The sequence below is a fragment of the Ostrinia furnacalis genome, unplaced genomic scaffold (assembly GCF_004193835.3).
Source record: "Ostrinia furnacalis isolate ACB-3 unplaced genomic scaffold, ASM419383v2 OfSCF5080, whole genome shotgun sequence".
Lineage (NCBI taxonomy): Eukaryota > Metazoa > Arthropoda > Insecta > Lepidoptera > Crambidae > Ostrinia > Ostrinia furnacalis.
Window position 1 is genome coordinate 133,890 of NW_021135319.1, and position 27,719 is coordinate 161,608.

Sequence of the window (27,719 nt, forward strand, 5' to 3'; positions counted from 1 at the left end):
ATTTTGAAAACAATGGAAATAAGAAAAACTGTTATAGCCTTATTTTGGGATATGCGTTAGTAAGACAGCTTTTGTACTTTTTATAACTAATAATAATAAAAAATATTTTTAACATTGGCAACACCAAGGACTGGGGGTCAATTCTGTCAGCAGACCATATCGCGGGCAGCATGAATTGGAATATCCTACCTAACTAATATTGTGTTTAGATTCAATCCGGGGGCTCCTGGTGAGAGCAGTGCGGTACCGGGGTAGGGGAAGACTTGAAGGCTCTCGGGAACAGCGAGGAGTAGGAAGGAGGTGGTTCGTACTCGGGGGGAGTGGAGGGAAGGGAGGAAGTAAACATCTGTTGTGAGGCAGCTGTCACGGTGACAGTTGGCGAGAGGTCAATGCACGATGGAGGGATGTTCAACGGCGTGTCAGAAGGCTTGGAGCGTTTGCAGCAGCATTCTGGAATCGGAAAAGATAGTTTTTATTGCACAGTCATTACGTTACATACAGTGTTGCCAGTCGGGTCTAGTCAGAAATTACCAGAGATATATATGATTGTGTAAGGTTGTTCATGGATGGAAAATGAATACAATTGATCATCTAAATACGAAAAGTGACCAGTCGTATAAAAACGTTTCATGGATTTGCGTTTTATTATCGAAAAAAATTCGCTAAAACTCATTTTTTTCAACACATAATAAATCAAATTCAAGTTTAAATGCACTTTATGACATAATTTTTAAATTGTCACTATTAATATTTTTTACTGAATAACCTGTAAAGTTAATTCTACAATTTCTGAAAAATCACCTAAAAGTAACCTTTTCATTAGTGTAACCTAAAAGTAACCACAGAAGTTCAAAAGTAACCAAAAAGGTTACAAAAGTAACCTTCTGGCAACACTGTTTACATATGTTTGTTGGAAAATAACACGTATTACAACTACATAAGATGTCATTATGCTGTCGTTCGTGTAGCACACAAAATCTGGCAATTATTACAAACACTTTTCTGGGTCGGCACAATTTAGATTGAATGGGTCTTTCGCTAGGAATGTCCTAGCAAGATATTTCGTAGTAATATACGAACTCTTCCAGCCCGGGGAAGAGACTAATCTGTGGTAGTTATTTGGACTAGTTGTGACCATTATTTTGGTCTTTTGCCAAACGACTTCGTTCCGGATTTTATATAGGTATCCACGTCATCGATCTTTTCGTACCTAATATCCCTACTAATATTATAAATGCGAACGAAAGTCTGCAGGCGATACAGGACCGGTCATTGTGAAAATCCTTGGGGAAGGCCTTTGTACAGCATTGGACGTCATTTGGCTGAAACGAACGAACGAAAGTAACTCTACATATTACGCTTTCTAGCCTAAACCACTGAAATAATTTTTATGAAATTTAGTTCCCGGGATAATATAGGATAGTTTTTACCCGGTTTTTAAAACAAGGAAGCGATAAAGTTTTTATATGGCAGATAAAAAATCACGCGGACAAAAACTAGTTGTATAATAAGAGCGCTTTCACATTTAGGCGATTTAGCAGGGCGACAAACGCACGACAGAAACGCTGCCGAAAATTTCATACTATGTGACAGCGGAATGCGGATACATGCCTTCACATTATAAAAACGCCGCTGCCGCGCTGCTGTCGCGCTTCTAAAGCCCTTAAGTGAAAGCGCTCTAAGGGCTCCGTTTTTTGCCATTTGGCTACGGAACCCTAATAAATAGATAGTCTAATGACTGTCCACTCACCCCAAGCGAGGCAGAACATCAGTATGGTGGCGCAGACCAGCATGCCGACCACCAGGTAGCTCCAGGGTCCGTACGGCTTCAGCGCAGCCGCGAACTCCATAAACGCGTTGGACTTCTGCTCGCCCTCCGATATCTTCACTGAAAGTTTCAAGTCGCCTGTTCTCAATTAATACTGCATTGCAACTATAGATCGTTTCATCCACGAAGACGCGCCCCACCATTATTTCCCCATTGTTTGAGTGTTATCCGTACACGCTAAGTTATCCATGAGTGCACACGCACTCTACAATAATGACGCTCGGATTGCTCGGATCAAACTCCCCGCATCAGGAGTTGCCCCGACCAAAAATTGGTGGGGCGCGTCTTCGTGGATGAAACGATCTTTAAGTGGTGTTGTAACTGTATATTAATGAAAATCTTCCAAGTGACCATTATGCTTGGAATATAGTAAATTAATCTGCTTCATAAATCACAATGCGTGCTAATAAAGTCCCGTATAGGTGAAGTTGATGGTTCCAATTGAGTCAATGTGTCAAGTGAACATCTTGTTTAGAATTTAAATTAATCTGCATCATCCGTAGTGCTAACAAAGTCCCTGGTAGCTTGGTTGATCCCTTATTCTGTCTGATAAACTACTGATATTTTTTTTGGTTTCAAAAACCTTTAAAATACCTAACCAAATTAGCATATAAAGGCACAGGTAACATGGGACTCTTCATTTGACAATAAGATTGTGGTAAGACCGCAGCGACTTAAACAAGCAGCTAATGTTTTACAATCGAAAGCTAAGCTGGAGCGAAGACACATTACTTCATACAGCCCGATCAAGCTAACTGCGCATCTCGCTCGAATGGAATGCGATTCTCCCTTACACTCACGCGCACACCTCTCCGCGTTCGCCCCACCCGTGCCAGAGCGTTTGATGTGACGTCACGGCTGCCAGGTTGGCAGTTAACTCGATCGGATTGTGGTATTAAGGCTGCAGGCTGCATCACTACATAACATGCATTTAAATGGTGTTATGGTTATGAAGCAGTCACCACATTCCACAAAACTCTCTCATCTAGTAAATCAAAACACTCACTTATAACCGACGGCTTCGTCATAGTATCAGGTTCGTCCAGTCCCAACAGCTCCTGGTTCCTCGCAGCGAACCTCCTCAGCAGTTCCAGGAGTGGCGGGTCCCTTCTATGGGAACAGGCGCTGGCGTCCTCATCCTCGCCGCCTGGACAGTGCCTCACTCCATCGCAGACGAGGTACGAGGATATGCAGAGGCTGGTGTCACCGCATATAAATTGGGAGTCGTTGTTGCAGACTGAGCCTGTAAAGTGTTAAGGTTACACTTAGCAAAATATTTACCATAGAATAGAGAGATACCAACTAAAGCTAAGCGTCCACTTTTCGGTATCGTACGCAACGGACGCATCGTACGAAACACATCGTATCGGATGTGCGATGCGTACGATGCGGACAGGTGGACGCACTTATATGAGTTTCCATATAAATAATACTACGATCCGTTGCGTGCGATACGTCCGATACGTACGATACCGACATGTGGACGCTAGCCTTTAAAAATTCACACGCACAAAGTAATCAAAATATGTGCTCAATACACACTGCGGTATCAGTAATCAATGTTCGAATAATCTTTAGTACTACGCAAGCAATGTAAACTGTTTAAATTATGACGTCGCTGCTATCATCATTGCTGACACGATCTCGAGCAATGTGTTCTGTTTTTGGGCATATTGCTGCGACACCAACCCCGCCCCCTTGTCACATCTCCCTTTAGTTTCTGTGATCTGTGATATTTACCTTTTACACTTTATCTTAAAGATAATTCACAGTTAACTAACATACCAACTAACTAATTGTAAATAATAAATATTTTTAATTGTAGAAGAGCTAATTAATTATTATCTGCGTAGGTATGAGAAACATAAATTCCCCCGTATCTTTACGGCTTCTGGAGAAGGGGAGATACTTTTATTAGACAAAAAATTATTAGTAAACCTTGTCACTTTCTTTGTCGATATCCAAAATACCTACTTTAGAAAACGCTATAATGAGTGCCATAGTCTAATACTTAAGCATAATTATAATACTTAAGTATAATTCTTATCAAATAAGTAAAATAGGTACTCCTAGCTAGACAAAGGGTCTACCAAGAATTACCAAAACGTGCGATTTGGGAGTCCTGCCCACACATACTGCGTCTTCCAAGGTTGCCACTAGAGGACTTTTCTTGCCTTAACCACAGAATAATACTCCTTAACGACTATTAGTTCTAGGAGATATGCCCTTCCTATTATACCACTTAAATTTGGCAATCGTACAGGCTATGTCGTTTACTTTGATTCGAACTCCTCCTATGTTCTTCTGATTAATTTCGTTACGAGTCCAATGACATTAACTCCCCCGGGACCAACTTGACCTGCACTGGTTGGGTTTTTATTGGCGGTCAAGCTGTAGATCCTGGCTACAAAGGAGTTGCAGCGGTGGGAACGAGAGGTGGGAATAGTCCCGATAAGTAGGATCACAGCGAATTTTATGCTTACCACTATTGATAGCAGTGACCACCAGCCGTAGCTTCTCAGTATGCTGATACGGCGTGGTGGGCGGGTTCCACACCACGCGTATCTTGGGCGGCAGCAGCTTGGTGCCGGTCCTCGCGGCGACCGCAGCAGCGTTCCCGCCACACAGCGACATCGGCCATATTGGAGTTTTGGCGTCGCCGATGTACTGTGAATGAAGAAGCATTTATGAGGTCACTGGAAACATTTGAAGGTTTAATATTATGAAGAGTTTTAGTGATTGATTTGAATCTCTAATATCAAAGATTAAGCTACGAGGAATGCTAGAAAACAGCGCTACTGTCCCCTGGACAAGTGCTCCAAAAACGAATTCCTTAGCGGAGCGAAGTAAATCCATGGGTACAAAAAATACGCCGGAGCAACCTTTTGACATTCCAATTTTTATCAATTATGCCACTTGCCTAGGACTAGCTGGTCAGTACCAAACAACTCTAGTTGTTTTTCTGCCTCAGATTCAAGGATTAGGTCAGCGTGTATAAAGTAGGTAAGTAGCTATTTAACCCCAATTAACCGCATGATGGGAAACTCGATAACAAATACAATTAGACAATTATCTCCAACAATTGCCTAAGACATGCTTGCGCAGTTTACAGAGCAGCCCGTGTATGTCTTGTAGCTTCATTATGACTTATTTTCTTCTGTTTAATTTTATCGCGAGTCCAATGACATTTAAATTTAATTCCCATAAGAAAACTAACTTAATCGCGCTACCGTCGGGGCTTGCGCCTGTTTATGTAAGGTGTCAATCAAACACGAGATCCAGATCAAGACTGATTTATTGAGACCAAAAGTCTACCCCCAATACATGCATAGTTTTGTATTCACAAATACCGACAACCCCCTTTTTTAAATAAAATAAAAAATCAAATTGAACTAGATACATGCAAGATATAATAATATAGGTAGGTAATTAATATTTGACCTAAGAGTACATTTGACTTAAATCTAGTTGTTTATTTATATTAACTTAATTTCATCATTATACATTAAAAAAGTTATAGAATTATAATTCAATAAATTAATTTCCATTTTCTAATATAATGGAAAGTTTGTTATAATATTTTATGACCAGCATAAATTGTTATAATTTTAAACTACATAGAAATAAAGTAATACATAATTGAATTTTCCATGCTTACCTATTATAACAATATCATTAAATTTGAACATTATGAACTATTTTAACGCAATTTTATTTTGTATATTTGCTTTGAGTATTATGTATTCAGTAAGATAAAAATACAATTTATTAAATATTTTATTTTTTGTTAATTTGTGTTTTAANCACAAATGCAAATGGCGGGGGTGGAGGCAACACTGATTCCATCTTCTTTTGTTTTATTTAGAGCTCACAATTACTACGAGTACGATGCGTTTTAAATCCAATAGTTTTATAAATTAACTACGCACACTTGACGTAACTCAAAAGGACAAATTATTTTAGATTTTCACTACCGGCTGCGCCATGTTTATGTAAGGTGTCAATCAAACACGAGATCCAGATCAAGACTGATTTATTGAGACCAAAAGTCTACCCCCAATACATGCATAGTTTTGTATTCACAAATACCGACAGCGCCCTTCGCCTTAGACGTTGGACCTACCACGCCTTACATGGGGCTGTCAGGATCAGCTGAGACAACAGCAAATCCCGCTCAATGGGTCCTGACTACCTCTGCAAGTACCTACTCATCACCAACATCATTATTTTAGGAATAGGACGCCCACCGCTGAACATAGTCCATTGTCCATAGAAAGAGACCAGATTGAACTTCATATTGGATGTTTGGAAGCGGCTTGCATCCAGCACCTTTCTGCAACCTTTTTAAACGCAGCTGCCTTTTCCTCCTCCTCTTAGTACTCACCACAAGCAGTTTACAAGCATCCGTGGCGTGGCATTTCCCAATTATTTCCAGATTTACCTGCATCAAACTCCTTCCAAAAAGATCGTCTGTCCTCCCAATAGTCTTAGTACTCACCACAAGCAGTTTGCAAACGTCCGTAGCGTTGGTGGCGGGCGCTGTATTGTCAGGCGCGGTGTCCTGCGTGTGCGCAGCGCGTGCGCCCCACTTGCGAGCACCCGCTATGGGAGTTGGTGCTTGAAGCGATGCGTAGCCGCGCTCCCAGTCTGCTAACGACTCCTGGAATAAGATAAATTGTATGGATAAGTAAGTGGTTTTTAAAAATATTTGTCGGGTCTTGTAAGTTTATCAAATTTTACTTTATTGTCATATTCTCCAAGAAACAGGATAGGTGATACCAAATCATCATCCGAAACCGATAGACATTGACTTTAACCTGAATGGTAATTTAAAATCAAAAGCTCTGCCTAATATTATAAGCTCCAGACACCAAACATGTAACATTTTCTTCTTCCTTGCTTCCTTCCTTAAAATACAAACATAGTTCATAATCATTATCATTTACCTACCTACACGTGTGCGTCAAAGCAAACAGTGAAATCTGAACACAGACACAATGCAAGTAAAACGCAACAAGGACGAGCGAAAAAAAACAGTGTTGAGAGGATGTTATCATGTCAGAAATACCTAGACAGACGTAAAGGGCTCATCAACATTAACATTCAGGTCATCGACTTTACATTTCAATGGCAAAAGAAACGAAGTCACAACTATTTCTAGATCTACTAATATTATAAAGTTTGTTTTTTTCTTTTTGCTTGAACGCGCTTATTTCAAGATTTACTGGTCCAATTTGAAAAATTATTTGTATTAATAGCCCATTTATCGACGAATTCTTTAGGCTTTAGATAACATTACCCTGCAGCCAATTCAAATATGTAGTTCATTCAGTACATAGACCCTTTCGAGGGCACTTATACAATAGGGGGCAGAGCAGTAAAGAAAAATGTTGCAAAAACGGGAAATATGATTCAAACTATTTTCACGCGAACGAAGTCGCGGGCACAGCTAGATTTTAATGGTCCTGTTAACGGTGGATATCTATTTCTAGATCTTTGTCCTATTAACAGCATACTATAGGTACTGCTCATACTGACAAACCTTAAAAGAATAACAATGATGGTTCCACAATTCAATGTATTGGCAGTGTTGGCTAGCTGCCATGATGTCGAAGTCGATACAGTTATAAAGATTGGATGGAAACCATTTATTAATGGCTTTCACAAAATAGAATCATACAAATAACTGAACGTTAACCTTATTTTAATGAGTGCCTAAATAAATCAAAAGTTACTTGGTAACAATTCAAATTCATACACGAATTTCTCGAATGCTTTTGACTCATAGGTAACGTAAATATTTTGCTATTACAATGAAGAGAACTTTCCTACTTTACCTAGCCTGCATTTAACTGTAACAAATTGAACGTCACTGAATATTTGCCAACGTCTAGAACAATATTTGCAGTTCTCATTATTACGTAGAATTAGAGAATATTTATTGTTTTTGTTGATGTCCATGGATATTGCAAATCGAATTGCTGCCCCAGTAACATTAATAATTCTCTTTGAGGATCTTAATAACTGAAAGTTAAATAATAAAAGATTTTGAAATTTTCGTCTCCAAAGTAATCTCCAAATAATTCAGTGTCTTAGATAATCCAGAAACGGACAACAATGACTCTAAAAGGTACAAAACAACTGGAAGATTGTCCAAAAATGGATCCTAACATTATTTTCAACCTTGCATCCTTGGACTGCTCAGAGAAAAAGATCACAAATAAATATTTGTAAGGTAAAATCGTCACCTTCAGACGTACGTCAGAGAGCGTCAACAAAAACTTGTTTTGTGCGCTGGCGCAGTTCTTGGTGTAATGGCCAGTAATCACATTAGTTCAAATTGTACCACAGCGTGACGTGACTCATGTTTATATGTAGATATCATATCCGAGAAATTACGTCACAGATACGATTGATGGATGTAAAGCCTACTTGGCTGTCCTTGGTATTGGCAAACGTGGCAACTTCGAGTTCAAATTACAAAACAATGTTCAAACCTAAAACTCATCATCATCATCATCATTTCAGCCACTGCTGAACATAGGCCTTAACCAATGACTTCCACATCGCACGGTAGGTAGCTGCCTGCATCCAGCGCCATCCTGCTACCTTTAGCAGGTAGTCGGTCCACCTTGTGGCCTTCACTCCAGAAACTCAATCTCAGCTGGTCTAAATATTGAATCTAGCCTCAATCTACCACCTACAAAGGCGAATGCAGCTAAGATCATATTCAAAATCTATCAATATCTAGCTATCAGGAATTCAGGAGCAATATAAAAAGAACTAGCTTTTGCCCGCGGCTTCACCCGCGTGATATTTTGTTTGTCACAGATCATAAATTATAGCCTATACGTTATTCTGGGTTATAAACAATAATACTGTAAAGTTTCATCAATATCCGTTCAGTAGATTTTGCGTGAAAGAGTAACAAACATCCAGATATCCTGACATCCAAACTTTTGCATTTATAATATTAGTAGGATAACTTCATGTTACGCCTCATTGCAAGTCAAAAATGACTTTGGCTCTCAAGACCTTATTTGCATCAAACAAAAATTATGAAGTAACTATGTTAATGAAGACAAATGACGAACGTTTCACGCTAAAACTTCCTTATAATCTAAGAAGTGCTTAAACTTAAGCGAGAAGACTAATGGGACAATAGATTAGTCCGCCATTTTTGGTGTTTATTCTTTTGTTTTTGAAAGAGGAAACTGCCCAAAAATTATACAGAAATATCTGTTAAGCCATAGAAAATCTTATTAAATAAATGCATATTTTTAACAATTCATTAATATTTATAGCCATAATACTGTAACAAAACGTATAGCTGACTCATATTATGAGTCAAATCCAAATCTCGTTAAATCCATAAATGTAGTTCGATGTTGTGAAAAGGTTAATTACAAAATTCGATAAAATAAAATTGCCAGCATACCAAACGTATTTCCAAGTATCAGTTTTCCTCTATTGGCTTAATACTTTTTACTAATGATGAAAAACATCTTCAGATTTGCGACTTTCGATACTTTAGAGTCATTAAGACCATTTATTTCTTGACTCTATAACAGCTTCAAGTAAAAGCTGTTGTCGTTCAATAGGGTAGGTAATAAAGACAATTGATACGAGTGTTAACAATTTAATCTTCGGTATTGCACTCAATTGATGAAACGGTCTTTTAATCAGTTAAATGTCCTGTAGGGTTCAATTTTATTAGCATTTACTGTGAACAGCTTAATTGAACCGTTAGTTTTAAGGTTAACTTTAACTTTAAATTCGCCAGACATAATAAATCGTTTACATAGACTTCCCTGCACAAAAAAAAACTAAACCAGCCATTAAAATTCAAACTGAATAAAATTACTTCGAAAATGTCAACCGAGCCAAAATATATTTCCTGGCAAGCCTTATAAAACTAGATTTGAATTCAGAAAACAAAGACTCACAAGGACCTTGAGGTCCCATGAAAAATCGTGTGTCATTCATGAAGTAACATTTAAAAATATTCAAATCACAATATTAAGCTTGCAAAGATGTTTCTTCAACATACATATAATTTATTGTTTTCTGTGACTTTACTTAGCTGGTTTATTAATAAATGCGCTAGAGCCTAGAATGTAATCCCTACGATAAAATCATAATTTCAAATTTTACTTGTTTACAGATCAAGATAGGTTATATCGCGTCGCCATGCGAGTCCTGCAAAATTAATTTTTACACGCGTTCTACGAAGCGTGGGCACAGCTTGCTGATGATAATGCGATTAAAAGTATACCGAAGATCTAAAAATAATAGGGGCTTAAGAAATAAATAAATCGTTATTATTATTATCTGCGATTATCGTGAGAGCTTATCTAATTTAGACTTTTTAAGCGCCTTAACTCTCTCAGTGAGTCTACATACCAAACTACTAGCCAGATATATTGATAAAAATTGACTTTCGCACCTTCTTCTTCGCCGTTTCCTTTGTTTGAAGTGTGGGGAGTGCACTTAAATAACTCTTTTTCATCAACGTTTGGATTAGTTCTTGGAGGATGCAGTGCGTGAACACATTTACCTGCATCGACAAACAATTAAGGAAACCATATTATTTTATAAACGCACACGATCAGTTGGTATTCTGCACATGCAAGGCCTCCGATTAAATACAGAATCGATTTGCTATTCACATCTTTAAAGAAGAAAGGTCACGCCCCATACAAAAAAAACCCAGACCCGACAGAAACGAGACATATCTCAGTTTTTTTGTCATGTATTAATTAGTCAAATTATATATTTTTTATATTCGAAATCTATGTATAACACCAAAATATTACCCTTTGTTTTTGTTCAGGCGTTATACAAAAACTAATACAAAATGCCTATTTATCACCAAAATTGGTAAATGTATGTCCCTAAATGTCTATTACAGCTGCTATGGAATGTATCTAGGTGACCTGGAGATACAGCCGGATTATACAACAAAGAACTCATCATCATCATCATTTTAGCTTCAAAATCCAAAAATAGAGACAAAAAAACTCATTGGATTTTCCCCATATTTGGGGAATTTACTATGTATAATGGAGTAGATATTTTTAAAGGACGCCAATGATATAAACACCCGTATAGTTTCTGAGTCTGACCATGTCAAAAGTCTAATCAATCTCACCTCACACAAGAGGTATCATGTCAGTATATCAACCATCTTGCAAAACACAAGGTAATTAATTTGCCCAGGTGAAAAATTGGCAACGTTTTAAACAATGGAGTTATGAAAAATGCAACAATGTGAGTTGCCTAATATCGAAACTGGAGACAAAGAATTAATTAGTATACAATGAAGAATTTATGCCCCAGTTCTGATGACCGAACTGAACAATATGTTTGCTAAAATATTCTCTGGGAGTCTGGGAGTAGATCGAAAACGAATAAAATGGTTTTAAGATGGTTAGCGAAAATGATTGCAACAACGCAGTAAAAAAATAGCTAAGGCTGAGTTTCCACACAGTTTCCACCAGAGATGTGCGAAGATACGTAGCTAGGGATGTGTTTGTAAAGAACCAAATAAAGCGTCATTTACCGAGGCGAAGCACATCTCTGGTGGACACGCAGCCTTAGATGGTTAATTTTAAGGAATGTTTTTTGGAAGAACATAGGGACTTTTGATTATAGCAATTGCAATCGTAATTGGTCCACAAAATCTCTCTACAAAGATGTTGTGTACCAATTACGGGAAGCTCTGAAATTCAGTAACAACCACAAACAATAATTTGACATCGGCATCATTACGTCTTAGAAGCCTAAGGCTTATACAAGGCTTGTTCACGGACATTTTATGATGTTGTAAAACTGAGATACTGTCTGTCTCGTATTTTCTATAACCTATTAAAAAATAACAAACCAACCATTATCCCAAAACATTATTTATTTGTTAACAACACGAGGCCAGTCTAACCAATCAATCACATTTGACGTTAATTATCAAGTTGATTCGACAGTGTTTTTCCTACCCTTAACAAAGCAAACGTGAGCCGTGGTCAAGGTTAGGTATTCGTTAGGCTTAAATGTTTAAGTAGCCCTCCTTCAATAAACTAAGACAGCGCGGCAGCGTGAGCATGTAACCCTAACCACAGAATAAGTAATAGTACCCCCTAACAAAGGAACCCTAGTGTTTACCTACCAATATGAAATACTGTTTACCTTACCATGACTTCATAGTGACATCTGTCTGTATATTGCATCTATGGACCCTATCCCCCCCTTATTACAATAACCCTCCTTCTGGCACAGTCGGGTAAAAAAGTTAAACCCCGGACGAACACTGGTTGACAATGACATTTCCATACTAAATGTCAATTTCAATCAGGATCTAACTTTTTCTAATCAAAAGGGGGTAATATCAATGTCATATCTGGAGGTATGACCGTATGAATCCCAAGAACAGTCTTGGAGTCAATACAATGTACATAATTCACTCCTGAAGAGGTCAAAAGGTCATGTTGTCACTACACCACCTATAAGCCATTATTATGACAGTCATATACATAACTGTCATGAACGTACGATTATATCAAGCTTCCGTATCTAAACGTTCGCAGTACATTCCCTAATGAATGGCCGTGCGATTAGCTATCACTATTATCTGTGAGATTGTTGGCCGTCTTCCGACCGACCTTGCGGTTCACCCTTCACCGGACCTATTGTTCGATAGACCTATTTTACATCTGCGCCATTGCGCTGATCTAGAACCTTCTAGCATAGACTTTACTTTGCTCCTAGTATTTGTTAATGAGATATTTCCTGGGTAAAAAAGAGATACAGCGCGCCAAAGTTCTAAAGAAGAGGCCCGTGACGTCAAGGCGTGCTTCTAAGTGTAGCACTTTGTGACGTCACTCGGAACTTCAACGCATCTAACTTCGTAATTACTGGTTTAGTTGACAAATAAAAATATAGGTAAGTACGTGTCCAATATTTTTTGATAATTGACGGAATAAGTTTTTTTTTAGGAAATTCCTGCTTCCTGCCTTCCCGCTTCGATACAAAAAATTAAATGATGACAATATTATAGATAGGCACTCGTAGTAAATTTTTGGTAATTCTAGGGCACATTAGAATATTTTTGGCTCCGTTCTCAAAATAATACAAATATAAATACATGAAATACATAATCGAAACCAGTAGTGTGCTTTTTAATTACATGAGCAAATTAAAAGAACCTCACTCAGGGTAAGGGCGTGGTGTGGCTTTTAGTGGTGCATCAAAGTGGTTTAACCACAGCCATATTAACAAAATCATGTAAAAAGAACAATTGCGTTAAAAGCTTCCATTACCGTTATTAACGATATTGATTAACTTATCCCAGTGACCTACATATTAACTTCATAAAGGCATTCCCTGAATTGATTACGAATATTCGCTCAATTTTGATTCCAAACAAACAGGTAGGTAGAATTTTATTTTTTACCTTATTACTCACAATGGACATATGTAGTCGTATGTCAATCATCTAGTATGGATATGTAGTATGGATTCAGTTGGATACATCTAGTATGGATTCAATTCTTGGATCTGAAACGAATTCCAGGCTAGAAAATGTTAGACGGACTAAGATCAGAAAAGAAAAGGCTGCCCCTGCTAAGTTTACTGTCTCTTATCTTACTTAAAACTGTCCTTTATTCACCCACTAGCTTTCCGCCCGCGACTTCGCCTGCGTGGTATTTTGTCTGTCACAAAAAACTTTATCACGCGCGTCTCTGTTTCAAAAACCGGGATAAAAACTATCCTATGTCCTTTCCCGGGATCCAAAATATCTCTATGCTAAATTTCATCAAAATCGGTTCAGGTCAGTGGTTTAGGCGTGAAAGCAAGACAGACAGACAGAGTTACTTTCGCATTTATAATATTAGTATAGGTATAGATAATATAGAAGTATAGATTTTTACAGACAGTCTACTCTACGCCTTATAAATAGTCGAACTTAAATTGAAGTTCGCAATCAATCTTAGTCCAGTCAATGAATGCCTTAACGACGGTGTAGAGAGAAATCCGTGGAACACAATTTCTGACCTCGGGACTTTATTTAGCCTAGTTAGGTGGTGAACATAGCAAAAGTCCCCGCCCATAGCCCTTGAGCCGGCGGGGAGAGGGGGGTTTAAAGGTAGCACTTTTCGGTTTTTTGCTTAATCCTCGGAAACTATGCGTCCTAGTGACATGACTACTATGAATCAAAAAAAGCTTATTCAATTTGCTACAGGTGAGACCGTCAAGTTTTTCTATATCTTGTATAGTTTTTGCGGCATCTGCTCTAGAAAGTCTGTAAAATTGGAAATTTTATTGTTGTCTTACATGTTCCTTTCAGGAGAAAATCGACTAAATCAACATTGAGCAAACACTATAGACATGCGGGAGCATGTTAAGCCTAGTTCCATGGAGGGGACTGCACCGTGCGTATATTTAGACGAACCAATTAGAGCCACTTTTGACTCCTCATCATTCAAAAACTACTGTGCATTAACACTTCAAATTTGGCTCATGTATTGAGACTTGCAAGATGTACATCAGCTTCAAATTTCATAAATATACCTCAAACGGTTATTTAGGTATTGACGTTCAAAAATCGATATTTAGAGCACTACTATCTATCTATCACATGTGAAATGTTAAAATTTACTGGTTTTTTATTTGTTCCTTTGTATTTACATAACTACCTTTCTGGATGCCAAATTTGAACCTTCGAGGTCATCTGGAAGTGGTTAGAATTTGGTCTATAGGTCAGACATGTAGATTTTTGGACGTCAATATCTAAAGAACCGTTTGAGGCATATTTATGAAATTTGAAACTGATGTATATCTTGCAAGTCTCAACACATGAGCCAAATTTGAAGTGTTAATGCACAGTAGTTTTTGAGTGATGAGGAGTCAAAAGTGGCTCAAAGTGATTCGTCTAAATATACGCACGGTGTAGTCCCCTCGCTGGAACTAGGCTTAACATGCTCCCGCATGTCTAGAATGATTGCTCAATGTTGATTTAGTCGATTTTCTCCTGATGGGAACATGTAAGACAAAAATAAAATTTCCAATATTACAGACCTTCTAGAGCAGATGCCGCGAAAACTATACAATTTATAGAAAAACTTGTCTATCTCATCTGTAGCAGATTGAATATGCTTTTTTTGGTTCAAAGTAGTCATGTCACTAGGACGCATAGTTTCCGAGGATTAAGCGAAAAACCGAAAAGTGGCACCTTTAAACCCCCCTCTCCCCGCCGGCTCAAGGGCTAAGGGCGGGGACTTTTGCTATGTTCACCTCCTAACTAGTCTAAATAAAGTCCTGAAGTCAGAAATTGTGTTCTACAGTTTTCCATCTATAATGCTTTATTGACTGGACTATCTGTATAAAACTTGTTTTGTGATTTGTTATTTCAATTAGTGGCTTCTACGTCATTCATTTACGGCTTTCGGGACTTCCCAAATGTTTTGATAGTAAACATATTTGATATCTTTAGTCCTATAGAATAAATAATATCTCTTGAGCTCAAGCAAACGTTATTATGACCTTAGTAAATAAAACCACATGTCCGCAGAGTCGGCAATATACTTTTTAGAAGCTGCCACTGTACTTCAAACCTTAATACCTTTCTTGTATGACAGAAAATAGCATAATTTCATCTTGATTATGATCAATGTTAGTCCTTGCGTGTGCGCTGACAGACAGCTACAAAAGCTAATGTATGACCTAAGGACATACAATTGAAGCGACTATGACCGTTAGCACACATCAATAAAGAACAATGTATCAAGTTTTACTATTATTATAAGGCAGCAATTGTCGTTTGATCAACAAAGGCTATCCTTAAGCGATAGCTTTTAATAGCAGTAATAACTATCATGGCTGCAACCTTTAGGTATACTTTGCGTGTGTAAAAATGATTTTAATTTCTATCAAAGGTTAATATTCGCTTGGACTTAGCTATAATTAAAATATCTTAAAAAACATAACGGATACAATAAGATGATGATAATTCATAATGTCAGACGCCTATAGCTATGGTGACTAATAAAGCTTGACAGCAGGTTTGTTCCAAACTACGAATCAATAATGATACACAAAGACATGAGATGGAAAGCAACAGTTTAGGAGGTGTTACACGACAGAAGAACTCGTGCTGATGATGATGACGCCTTAAAACGCGCACTGAGGAAGACAGATCCTTTACTAAAGGGATAGGAGAAGGTTCGAAGGTTCTGCATTTAACAGGCATGCAGTTAAGCGTTTCGATGACTCTTTTATAATGCGAACGGCTAGGGACTGGAATTTGTTGCTTGCTGCTGTCTTTCCCGAAGACTATAATCCGGGCCTTTTCAAGGCGAGAGTGAATAGGCACTTGCAGGGAAAATAATGTACTATCGGGGACTCTTCCGCCTGACCACTTTGTAGAAATTTTAGCGTAAGCGCATCGCTCTGGTCACGTGCTCACCCCGTCTCTAATTGGTTACGCATTTTACTATATTTTTACTACGACCAATAAGAGACAATCAGGGCTTAGGTTGCAATACGAAATACCATTGTGCACTTTATTGTCATACGGTTAAGGTTTAAAACGAAATGTTTCTTTTTCTTCAATCTTTCTTAGTTTTAGGCTGAGTTGCACCACCTAACTTTGACCGTAACTATAACGGTAACCGGTGCTTTTTGTATGGAGTTTGACAGATTTTTGACGTTTGTCAAAGTTAAAGTAAGATGGTGCAACTCAGCCTTAGAATTTTAATAATAGAATTTGGTTACAAACAAATAGATAATGTATTTTTTTAATATTGTGTTTTTATACGAGGTCTGTCTGCTTTTTTCTTTGGCGAACTGACGACATATTCTCGCCTTTGTTTTTTTGTGAAGTTTTGTGATCAGTAACCGATTGATTTTGTTTTGTGTTGACCCGTGCTATTAATTGGACTGTTTGATTGCCTTTTTATTGAACTCCGCGCGATTACTGAACCATGCCTCTCAAAATAATTCTTAATTCTTATATTTACTTACAAACTTGTCTACAATAAACATTGTTAACTGTTTAAGTATTATTTAGTTTGAAGTTTAATTGTTATTGATTTAAGACCTTGTGTAAAGACACTTAATGTGCAATAAAAAAATGTATTTGAAATAAAACTAACTTAATATTATAATATTTACGATAACCAATTACCTGGATCATTGCTACCTAGTGCAATATTTGTATTAAATTGTAATAACGTAGTTAGATAAGTGTTTCTTTAAAACGGAAAACAAAAGTTGCTAATGTATTAAAAATAAATAGAAACCTATTATAGGTTTTTTTATTTACATTCAAGGATTTAAGAAAGTTATTATGAAGTTATCTTACAATAATTCTTTTTAAGCCACAAATATTCCTTAACTCTTTACTAATTAATTCAATAACATAATATTGTTTATAAATTATAAGTTCCGAATAAATTAAATACCTATTAAATAAGTAAAATTCGAAAGTAAGTAACTAACTATATGATTTTGTATTTCTCGCCTTAACTAGCTAAACTAATATCACGAGATTTACACTCTTAATCTTAATATCAACAATAATTATAGAAAGGGCTACTTTTTTCTCAGGAAATTGCACAGTTACCTCGGAATGTGCGATACCAATTTTGTGACCCGAGCGGGCAATCGCTAGTTCAAATTTTACACGAAGCCCCTTATAATATTTTGTAGCGATTCTTTATTGGGTTTCAAATTGACTAAAATGCGACGTTGCCAAACGAGCGCTACGGATGCGGGTAATAAGCAATACTCAATCCTAAACGCTTTACATAGAGCTTGGTTTGCAAGGGTAAACATCTACAGTGGTGCGCCGACGCTGCTTAGACGCGAAACATGAATGAAGGGGGCGTAGCATAATCGAGCGTGTGTGTGCAAACAATTTAGGCCCTTAAGGTGTCAAGGCGTTCGAGTCCCCGATAGTACCATCCTAGACTGCATCCCACTTAACATCAGGTGCCATTGTGGTCAAATACCTGCCTTGTTATGCATAAAAAAAAGTTAGAGCTACTTTAAGAGTTGACTTAAAACTTAAAAGAATACTAAAAAGAACTTAGTCAAGACTAAGTAAGCACTATTAATTGCCAACATGCACCACACGCCCCTGAATCTAAGGACTTCTAACACGAAGAAAAAGGTTACAAGTCAACCAATAAATCATTAATCTGTTACACACATTGACACATTGCGTGACCTAACAAAGATTAACATTTGAAAACCTTCGCAAGATTTACTTATTAAGAAAATACTCAACAAATACTTGTATGTCGGTCATAAATACGCACGTGACACTCTTAGGGTTGTCAGACGTCCGGATAATGTTGGACGTGATTTGGCTTTTAGAATGCCTGGCTAAATCAGCATAATGCTGTGGATTAAAATATTCTAGAACCTATAGCTAGTCCAGAATTTGACCAGTACCTATTCTTGAATGGTAATAATAAATCGTCGTCAGGTCATAAATGTAAGCATTGTTCATTGCAGGAGCAAATTGAAATGACCCTGTATAATTTGCCAAAGGGAAATGGAGGATTTGGGCTTCACTCCCCTCGCTGCACTGGCCAGACGGATTGGGGAGGAGTGAGGACTGAAGTTCGCATATTTGACCTATAGTCGCCTTTTACGACTCCAAGTTTAGTGTGGGTGGCCCATGCTGCTTTGCCAGAGCCAAAAATAATGAATCAGTGAAATGTTCAACTAAAAGAACATTAAAGTTTTGGGTCTCCACTCCACGACAACAATACGTACCTCAGACCTCTACGAGATAGAAATAAATGGCGGCGCATGATTGGGAAAGCCGAACTCAGGTAACGGGATAAGGCGAGGCAGAAGAAGAAGTGAACTCTACCCGCAGTGTCTAATGCTTGTTTTAACCATCAATCCCTAATTTTAAGTGACCCCTATGGTAACAAATAACAGGAATTTTGTTTACATAGGGGTCACTTAAAAATTAGGGATTGATGGTAAAAACGGTCATAAGTCTATCAGTGTAGAGACGAGTCCAGTCGACTAAAGAGGTAATTTGAATCCTGGCAACCCTAGACACACCGAAGGCTGTACCGTAGAAAAACTTCCACTTTTATGGTCGTTCCAGTTTTTATGCTCCACAAGGTGATACAGTTATCGATAAATGTATGCGCGATTGTCTTTCTGACATAATTGGTTTCATTCAGAACGCAAAGGACTTTGTAAAAGGAGGGATAAATGCAGCTGTAGTACTCTAAAGCAAAGGAAAATCTACTATCGTTTATACGAGCATTAACTATACTCAACTAGAGTGATAATAATAAAGATTGTAATAGAAGGGATACTATAAAGACTCATATATCCTTCCATTTTTTTTTTATCGTCGTCACTGCGTATTCCTAAAAAGAGATTGAGTGAGTGGATTTGGAAACTGGATTTTTAATCGATTAATGGCCAAAGTAATTGGAATACATCAAAAATATCTTGTAAAATTAATATGCACTCTTGAAAGTACATTATTATGTACTTATTATTATAACGACTATGGTAATAAGTTTCTATTAAAAGCTTATCTGAAGTCAACAGACTTTGATTTGATCATTCCAATCCAATTATAGAACTAATTTGCCTAATCGATTACTTGAGTCTTGACGAAACCAATGCGTGCGCGCAAATAGGCAAAGCTATGCGCTCGTTAGCAAAGCCTAGTCTATACTTAGGATTAGGACATACGCATGCCTGCAATACTGTCGCATTTAGGAAGGTATAAATGGTGTAAAGGTTAGTACACATACGTCTTAAAAAAATAGGGTTAATGGAATAAAAAAAGAATTAAAAATAAAATCTCTTTTGGATCGGAATTTTTCGAATCTTTGGCAGATGAAGTAAAAACATAACGAAAAGAAATAAGCGGGCAAGTTTTAAGAGAAGTTTGAAGAAGAAAACACAATAAAGAAGTAGGTAATTAAGCAACTTTGATAACTTGTTTTCTAATCTTAGGGGGCGTCCATTAATTACGTGAGACGTTTAGGGGGGTGAGGGGGTCAAGAAAAATCTCACTAAATCTCACGTAGGGGAGAGGGGGGGTCTCGACAAACATCACGTAATTTTTTTCAGCAAGAAAACTGGGTTATTAAATTAAAAAAAAAATAAAAAAATTAAAGATGTTTATGATAAATTATTAAATTTTTCATTCTAAACCGTCTAACAATAAATGACTTAGAAGAAACAGTTTTTTTTTATATTAAATCCTAATCGAAGCTTAAATATTACCCATTTACATTGCAAATATGTATTTTAAGAAATCTCAAGTGAGATTGTGGGGANAAAATAAAAAAATTAAAGATGTTTATGATAAATTATTAAATTTTTCATTCTAAACCGTCTAACAATAAATGACTTAGAAGAAACAGTTTTTTTTTATATTAAATCCTAATCGAAGCTTAAATATTACCCATTTACATTGCAAATATGTATTTTAAGAAATCTCAAGTGAGATTGTGGGGAGGGGGAGGGGGTCTAGAAAAATCTCACCAAATCTCACCAAGGGGGGCGGGGGGGTTGAAAAATTGCAAAAAATGACTCACGTAATTAATGGACGCCCCCTTAAGTTCTTAAAACTAATCTGTTCTATTTCCAAGTGTTATAATTACAATGTACACCAAAGAAGGGAAACGACCCCGAAGTTACATAGTAAATAAGAAAATAAATTGCTGAGTATATTTCCATTAATTATATCGGCATTATAATTAACTTGGGTGACTGTCCTCTCTTTCCTCGTTAGCGCTAACAAGAAATGATGGACTTACTCGTCTTCATTTGTATACAAAGTCGTGAAAACCTGATTTATACAAATCATTATTATACAATCTTTCCTTTTCCAGTCTTATAAAAAAGTTCTGCTAACATCAGTTATAAAATTTACACTGGATTTTGATATTTTATAACTCAACTCAACCAAAAAAGTTAGCAGAGAAGCTGTTTTGTTTAACTTTTTTCGTACACCCAATTTTTGAAGCGAAAACGATTCCGCGAGATAACTCACGCGTCAGTTTAAATTATCGTTTAACCAATGATGTGTACGAGACTTAAGAACTGGTACTTAACTTACGGTCGTTTTAGCAACAAGCAGGCAGCTCCGGCTATTTTTAGCTAACGGCCGGTTATTTTATAACTTGAGAGAAAACCGACCGGTTAAGACTGCCGACAAACGAAAGAACAGTTAAGGGTTTCACCGGTACTATCAATAAATGCAAGGCAACCAATAAAAGTAGATAACTAGTATTGAGTTGTAAAAGCATTTGAAGTGTGTCAGATGCTTTCAAGCTAGAATTTGAATTATTCCGTCGGTTAACTTTTAAAAAAATACTCGACACACGCGCGCCAAAGTTTAAAAGAAGAAGCCCGTGACGTCAAGGCGTGCTTAAATGTGTAGCACTTTGTGACGTCACACGGAACTTCAACGCATCATAGTGTAAAACACACGAGTAAATGTGGTGTAAATATGTAGGTATGATACTTAAACTAGACGGTACATTAACCTTAACAATTTGGCTTCAAAACCACTCTTATTCTGCGAGAAAAAGGTGGTCTCACTAAAGGTGAACATTCATTTCTTTTTGAGGTTAAAGAATATTTATTTATCAATAATTCTTGCACTTAGTGAGAAATGATCAAATTTTTCTGGGTAAATACAAATGGCCCTATCGTTACCAGATTAGGAATAGCATTAAGTGTGGAAATTTTTATTTATTCAGACATGGGTTATCCTTCCACTAGAAAACCGGTGCAATGAACACGACATTAAACCTTCTTTACAAGATAAAACTATCAAAGTTATTGCTAGAGAAGTTATTATTACCAAATCAAAGACCAGACAAGCAGTTGGGTGAATAACTTAAGATAAACGTGGGTGCAGAATCATTATAATATTGCACAAACTGTAGGGTTCTAGTCTTCATTCCTAAAGTCTGAGTCTTAATTTCACGGTAATCAACCAGCGTAGGCAACGGACTGTCTTTACACTGCGCAATTAGCGAGCTAATCGGATGCAGATGCCTGGTTTTACCGACGTCAATCAAATATCTTATGTGATGAAATGGCTAGAAAAATAATGATGGAAGCATAGCGTCGTTCATATTGCAATTTGTGCAATGACAAAAAATTCAAAAAAAAATTAACAAAATATAAATTATTTATGGAGACTTTTATATTTATACTAAAAAGAACAAACTGCTTAGGAAACATTCGTTAAAAAACATGTTGGTATCTTAAAAGATTTTTTCCCGTACGCTGTTTTTTTACTGTCCTGTGGGTCTAGTCAAAACGCACTTTAAAATCGCAAACTCATCGCAAACCAGTCGCAAACAAACAAACAAATCGCAAAAGAGGTCGATAACAAAAAAGGCTTAGTCAAACGGCAAAAAATCGAATCGCAAAGCCCTACCTATCGATAATCGAAAGACTGGATTGAAATTTCCCATACAAAGGCTTAGCCAACATGCATTTAAGACTCAATCAAAATCGAATCGAATCGCAACACCCGCCATTTTCATTGCGATTACTTAAACCCCGGTGATAAGCTTCGATTATCTATCTCTATCTATCTATGTCAGCCTTTGGGTTCGCCTTCGAACATAGGCCTCCTCTTCAACCCTCCACCGTTTTCTGTCCCTGGCCACACGCATCCAGTTCACTCCAGCCTGCTGCCGGATATCATCTGTCCATCGTTTAGGCGGTCTTCCCCTGCCGCGGGTGTTGTTGCGGGGTCTCCACTCCAGGGTCTTTCTGGCCCAGCGATCCTGGTTCATCCGTGCAATGTGTCCTGCCCATCTCCATTTACGGCTCTCTATCTCTTCCACCACGTCGCTGATCCTCGTCTTTTCTCTGATCCACTCCAAGCTTCGATTATATCGAAAACCAATAGGGTGAGTTGCACCACCTAACTTTGACCGTAACTATGTCGTTAACCGGTGTTTTTTGTATGGAGTTTGACAGATTTTAGACGTTTGTCAAAGTTAAACTAAGATGGTGCAACCCACCCTAAGGCTGTTTTGACAAATCCGTATCGCGATGTCGTTTTGACAGCTAGTTTGACAGCGAAGCATAGACGTAAACAGAGAGCAGAAAGAAGGAAGAAACTAATTTAAAAAAAAAAGCTAGAAAAAGTAAAAACAATCGCAAAGTCATAGACATTTTTTAACTTTTATTCGATTTTGAATGAACTTTTATATCGCCGCGTCGTTGGTGGTTCAATGTGCATTTTGGCTGCCATTTTCCGATCGAATCGAATCACTGGTGACGCGGCGACTGACATTAGTGAAAACTTCACATTGGTTTGCGATGGCATTTTGACTAGACCCACTGTAAACTTGTCATTTTTGACAAACAAATTGCAATATGAACGACGATAGTAAGAATGGCCGTCAGTTTGCTTGACATGATAACAAGTTAACAAAGATAAAGTATCTGTCTGTGAAACAAACAAAATAAATACAAAAGATGTGATAGACAGTTCGGAAGTTCCAATATTGTGTCCTTTGGTCCTGGACAGTAAAATGTTTTAAAGTAGTTTCGTGACTATTGTCATGATTGATTTAACTACGACACCATGAGACGTACAATTCACCAAACCTTATACATAGACGAGGTTGTATCACAGAATTTAACCACAATATCTGAGGCCTCAGTATAAGATCCACTAACTGTCAAATACATATCTACTTCTGCCGATGACTGTAGCATCTACGCATAATCGCCATGACGAGGTGACACACCCACGTCGACCGCAGCTTGAGAATGTCTGACATAACTGAACAGTCGTTCGGTTTACAATTATCACTGTGAGTAATTACCTGGTGCAGGTCAACAATGAATATTAATGTCTGTAGCTCGTAAATTGATGAGGTGGGTGGGGTTGTGACTTGTGAGGAAAAACCTTTCCTGTAGATACCGAATCACAGATTAATCCCAAATACATGCATTTTTGTTTAAATGGAGGTTCCAACATGTACTTATTAAATCAAGAAACCTTTAAAAAATCCTTTCCTGTAGATCACAGATTTGTTAGATAGAATACGTTCTATGATTTTTGGGAGAAGTGCCTATCAAAATTTCTGTAATAACGAGCAGAAACTCTTGGTCTTGTAAAACTTACTGATAACAAGAACATACCAATTCCAGATGTAGTGAAAGTCAAATTACCTGAAACAGAAAGAGAAACACATTTATAAATACTGTAAAATACATCTGAATTTCCATTCCAAGCTTTTCTAAACAGTATGCAAGTCCGTTCGTAATGAATCTTGTTATATTTAAATTGCTATTAAGACAGACCACGTAAATAAGCGGCAAGGAGAACCAGTTTATGAGCAATTAAAAATACAACTACTTCTACGCATACATAGAATAGAAGTTTTTATAGAACTACTATTGGCAGAAGAAGGCGTCAAGAATAAAATTAAATAGCAATGCCGTAGGTGACCGGGAAAAAGAACATTTGAAATAGCAATGACATTTCCCGGTAACTTAATCAAAAATTACTTAAATAACAATAATAACATCGCTTCAGGTAAACGACACATTATTATAAAACAAACTAAAAAAGATACAACAACTCCCATCAATTTTAAATGACCAAAATATCAACAGGTGTTCTACTTGTTCTCTGAATATTTTATAGTAATATAAATAAAGGTTATTATCATTCACGTGTCCCATAACGTTAATCCACAAATGCTGGATTTAAATGGCATATTTAAATCAAAAACGTGTCAAAGTCAAATTAGAAACTCCAACCGAAGGAAACTGCTTCAAAACCAGATCCTTTTGTACTGAGTCAACAACTAGAACTGGTTGGGGCTACGCCTACCATCGGTCAACATACGCTAACCTACCGATTTGAGGACACCGTCTTGAGTTAAGGAGATCACTTATAAGTACAGCCTCCTGATAATACCAACAATATAGCATAATCGAGTGGATTTGAGGAATGTGATCACGCCACAATAATTTGCATTTAGCGGAACGTTTGGCTGGTTTATGTAAGTCGATTTCACAATCTTGATTTTTATTGCAAAAGCTAGACCTGTGTTCCTGGTAAAATCTCATTACATTATCGCAACTTATTTAATTATCATCATCATCATGGTCATTTGGTCTCCAGCCAGGATCACGATTCACGCACTCTCTAATTTATCAGAGTCAATTATATGTATGTATTACTTAGTTAGATGATGATTACGCTTTTCAGACGGGATGTCTCATATTAGTCCTTTAGTGCCTTTTGCGATGTTCATAGGAAGAATGGGAGCGATTCTCAAATCTAAAATTACGGAATACTTTTTTTACGTGACAATTAATTTGTTTCAAGTCCGCAGATTTGGAAATAATAAATTAATAAGCTTATAACTGGCTGAAAACATAAAGAAAATAATATTTCTTTAGCTCTTACTCTTAATGCTGATAAGGAAATCAATACTAGTAATACATTTTCAGAAAATACTTCTTAGAAAGTCATTCGCTGCAGTTTCATGGTTTTAATACTGCTCAAGAAAAGAAAAGTAAAAACCCAAACTACAGACGGCACATCAAGTCAAACACTGGCATCTTATATCGTTGCAATAGGTGCTATTTTGTCACAAAAATGTATAGTCTTATGTGCCTGTACTTACAGCACAGCTGCTACTGATAAGCATTTCTATGACAATGTGACAATGACATTTGGCTAACAATGGTGGGGAAAGTGAAATTCGTTTATGCGACTTTTTACCGTCTCAGCATTGTTTTTGATGTCAGCATCATTATGCGAAGAATTTTAATGTGTCGTAAATTATGAGGTTTCGTAGCGTTACAATGACGAATTGTGTTTACTTTTACTTGCTTTATTTTTATGTTGTGTGTCTTCAACATCTTGCACCATAGAGTTGCGATCCAAAATGAATTTATGTATTGAGTTCATTTTAAAAGTTTACAATTTTATTTTTCCTTGTGTTGTGGTACAACCCTAGAAGAATGTTTGATTTTTTCTCGAACATCTTTAATTACTCAACATATTTAATTTTGGAAAATATGGTTTTCCGCTTCATACCGGTTGTTTTGAGCTTTAGTTATTGTTATGTTTATTTCGTAAATGATGCTAGACGTTACTATGGGCCTAGATATTGGCTAGTACGTGACAATCGAGCTGGTCGCCTACAGGTCATAACAACATTATTCAATAAGGCGGCTCTACGTGATAATTAGTCAACAAAGCGCATCTCAGTAGGTAGTTTAACTGTTAAAGTTTTTTGTGATTCCATAGTTAAAGTAGTAATAGATACATCTCACGCGATGGGAACTAGTGAAACTTCATTGTAATAAGATTCTTGAAAAAGGCAGTAAATTAAAATATTCCTGAGAAAATATTTCGCATGGCCAGATCTATATCCTTATTTTCCTTAATAATCTGATTATGAACGATGATAATATTCTTAGTAATACTTTATATTATGTCTAAATATATTTCTATAACTTATTTAAAGCCTTCGAAAATATATTTGGAGTTGTTATTGAACTTATAACTGTTGCGTTGCGTAGTAAGAACGTGCTAATCACGCGGTAAATACAAGTATATCAAATCCCCATTATAGACGATCGTAAATAACAAAATTTTCCTCATCGATAATTCTGGAAAACTTACGCCCGTATTCACAAACGATGCTTGCTTAAGTGAAGCAGCAAATCGAACGCACGGCGTTCAATAGAGCTCTGTGATTGTTTCGTGTTTCACCCTGTGCTTCCACGCGCACTGTGAGACATTTTAGTGATGTTTGTGAATACGGGCGTTATTCTTAAGTTCATTCCAACGTATTATTTAATAAGTTAAGCTAATTCTGTACATAACAAAAACGTGTGGGAACGATTTAAGCAAATCTAGAGTGGCAGAACCGGTTTGGTCGTCCGCAGGATTGGCCTTTGCAATAATTATGATGTCTCGAGCACCTCTGGGTTCGGTTAGTGACAGACGGTTGTTTAACCTTCAAGGAACAAAGAATTAGTCAGACTGGTTCTTAGTCAAATCTGTCTGCATTTCTTCTCTATTTTCTATATTTTTACAAGCGAAAGGTAACTGACTGACTTACTCATTCATCACGAAATATCAGAAACTACACGTGCTAGGAGTCTCAAAATTTGCATGGGGGTTCCTTTTAGAACGTAGGTGTTCACTAAGACGGGATTTTGCAAAATTCAACCCCTAAGGGGATCCACGCGTACGAAGTCGCGGGCGGCCGCTAGTATGATAATATTATACTTGTCACAAAAACGTGAATTTCTGCAGTATTGTGATGTGATAATTTTTGTCTCTGCATCTACTTGATATTTTGTTTCTTGCTTTCAAAAACGATTTTAAAACATGTACCTATTTACTTATAAGAACATGATTATTCATCATAAGCTTTACTTACTCCAACCTTTATTCCAAAACCGTACCGTTCAACTTATCGTACATTGTATCGCATGATGTATGGCGTACAGTTATTCCATTTTCGGCTTAATTGTACTGAGATTAAGATCAAAAGTAGTTGATTATTGCTGGTCAAGGTTTAGTGGATTTATGTTGTGATTGTGACCTTTCACTTCCACGGTTATGGAAGTTACCGGCAACGGGACCCAAAGGTGAATTACTAAATTATTAACTACGAAAGAAGCGTCGTATACTTCAGACACTATAATTTATGTAAAAGTGTATAGTAGAATATTTGATGAACTAATGGGGCAGAGACCAATTCTTGAATGGAGGAGACCATGTGATGGCAGGCATAAAGGTTCCGATAAAGATTGTAGGTCACTTAGGGTTGGTTTTTTCTTACGTTCCCAATATACCTACTACATCGTTTTCTTACGTTCATCATGCTCA

General features: G+C 37.1%; 1 protein-coding gene across 2 annotated transcripts in view; it reads right to left on the reverse strand.

The window, feature by feature from the left end:
* Nucleotides 1-121: 121 nt before the first annotated feature.
* Nucleotides 122-27,719, reverse strand: part of LOC114360531 (uncharacterized) — a 78,509-nt gene continuing 50,911 nt past the window's right edge. Inside the window, exons 3-7 of one of the 2 annotated variants that reach the window (XM_028315260.1) lie at nt 6,327-6,488; nt 4,312-4,495; nt 2,835-3,071; nt 1,751-1,888; nt 122-450 (exon numbers count right to left, since the gene is read on the reverse strand). In XM_028315260.1, coding sequence (XP_028171061.1) covers nt 212-450; nt 1,751-1,888; nt 2,835-3,071; nt 4,312-4,495; nt 6,327-6,488 — 960 coding nt within the window. In that variant the 3' untranslated portion in view covers nt 122-211. Of the gene's footprint in view, nt 451-1,750; nt 1,907-2,834; nt 3,072-4,311; nt 4,496-6,326; nt 6,489-27,719 lie in introns of both variants that reach the window. The other variant, XM_028315259.1, reaches the window with a different exon arrangement.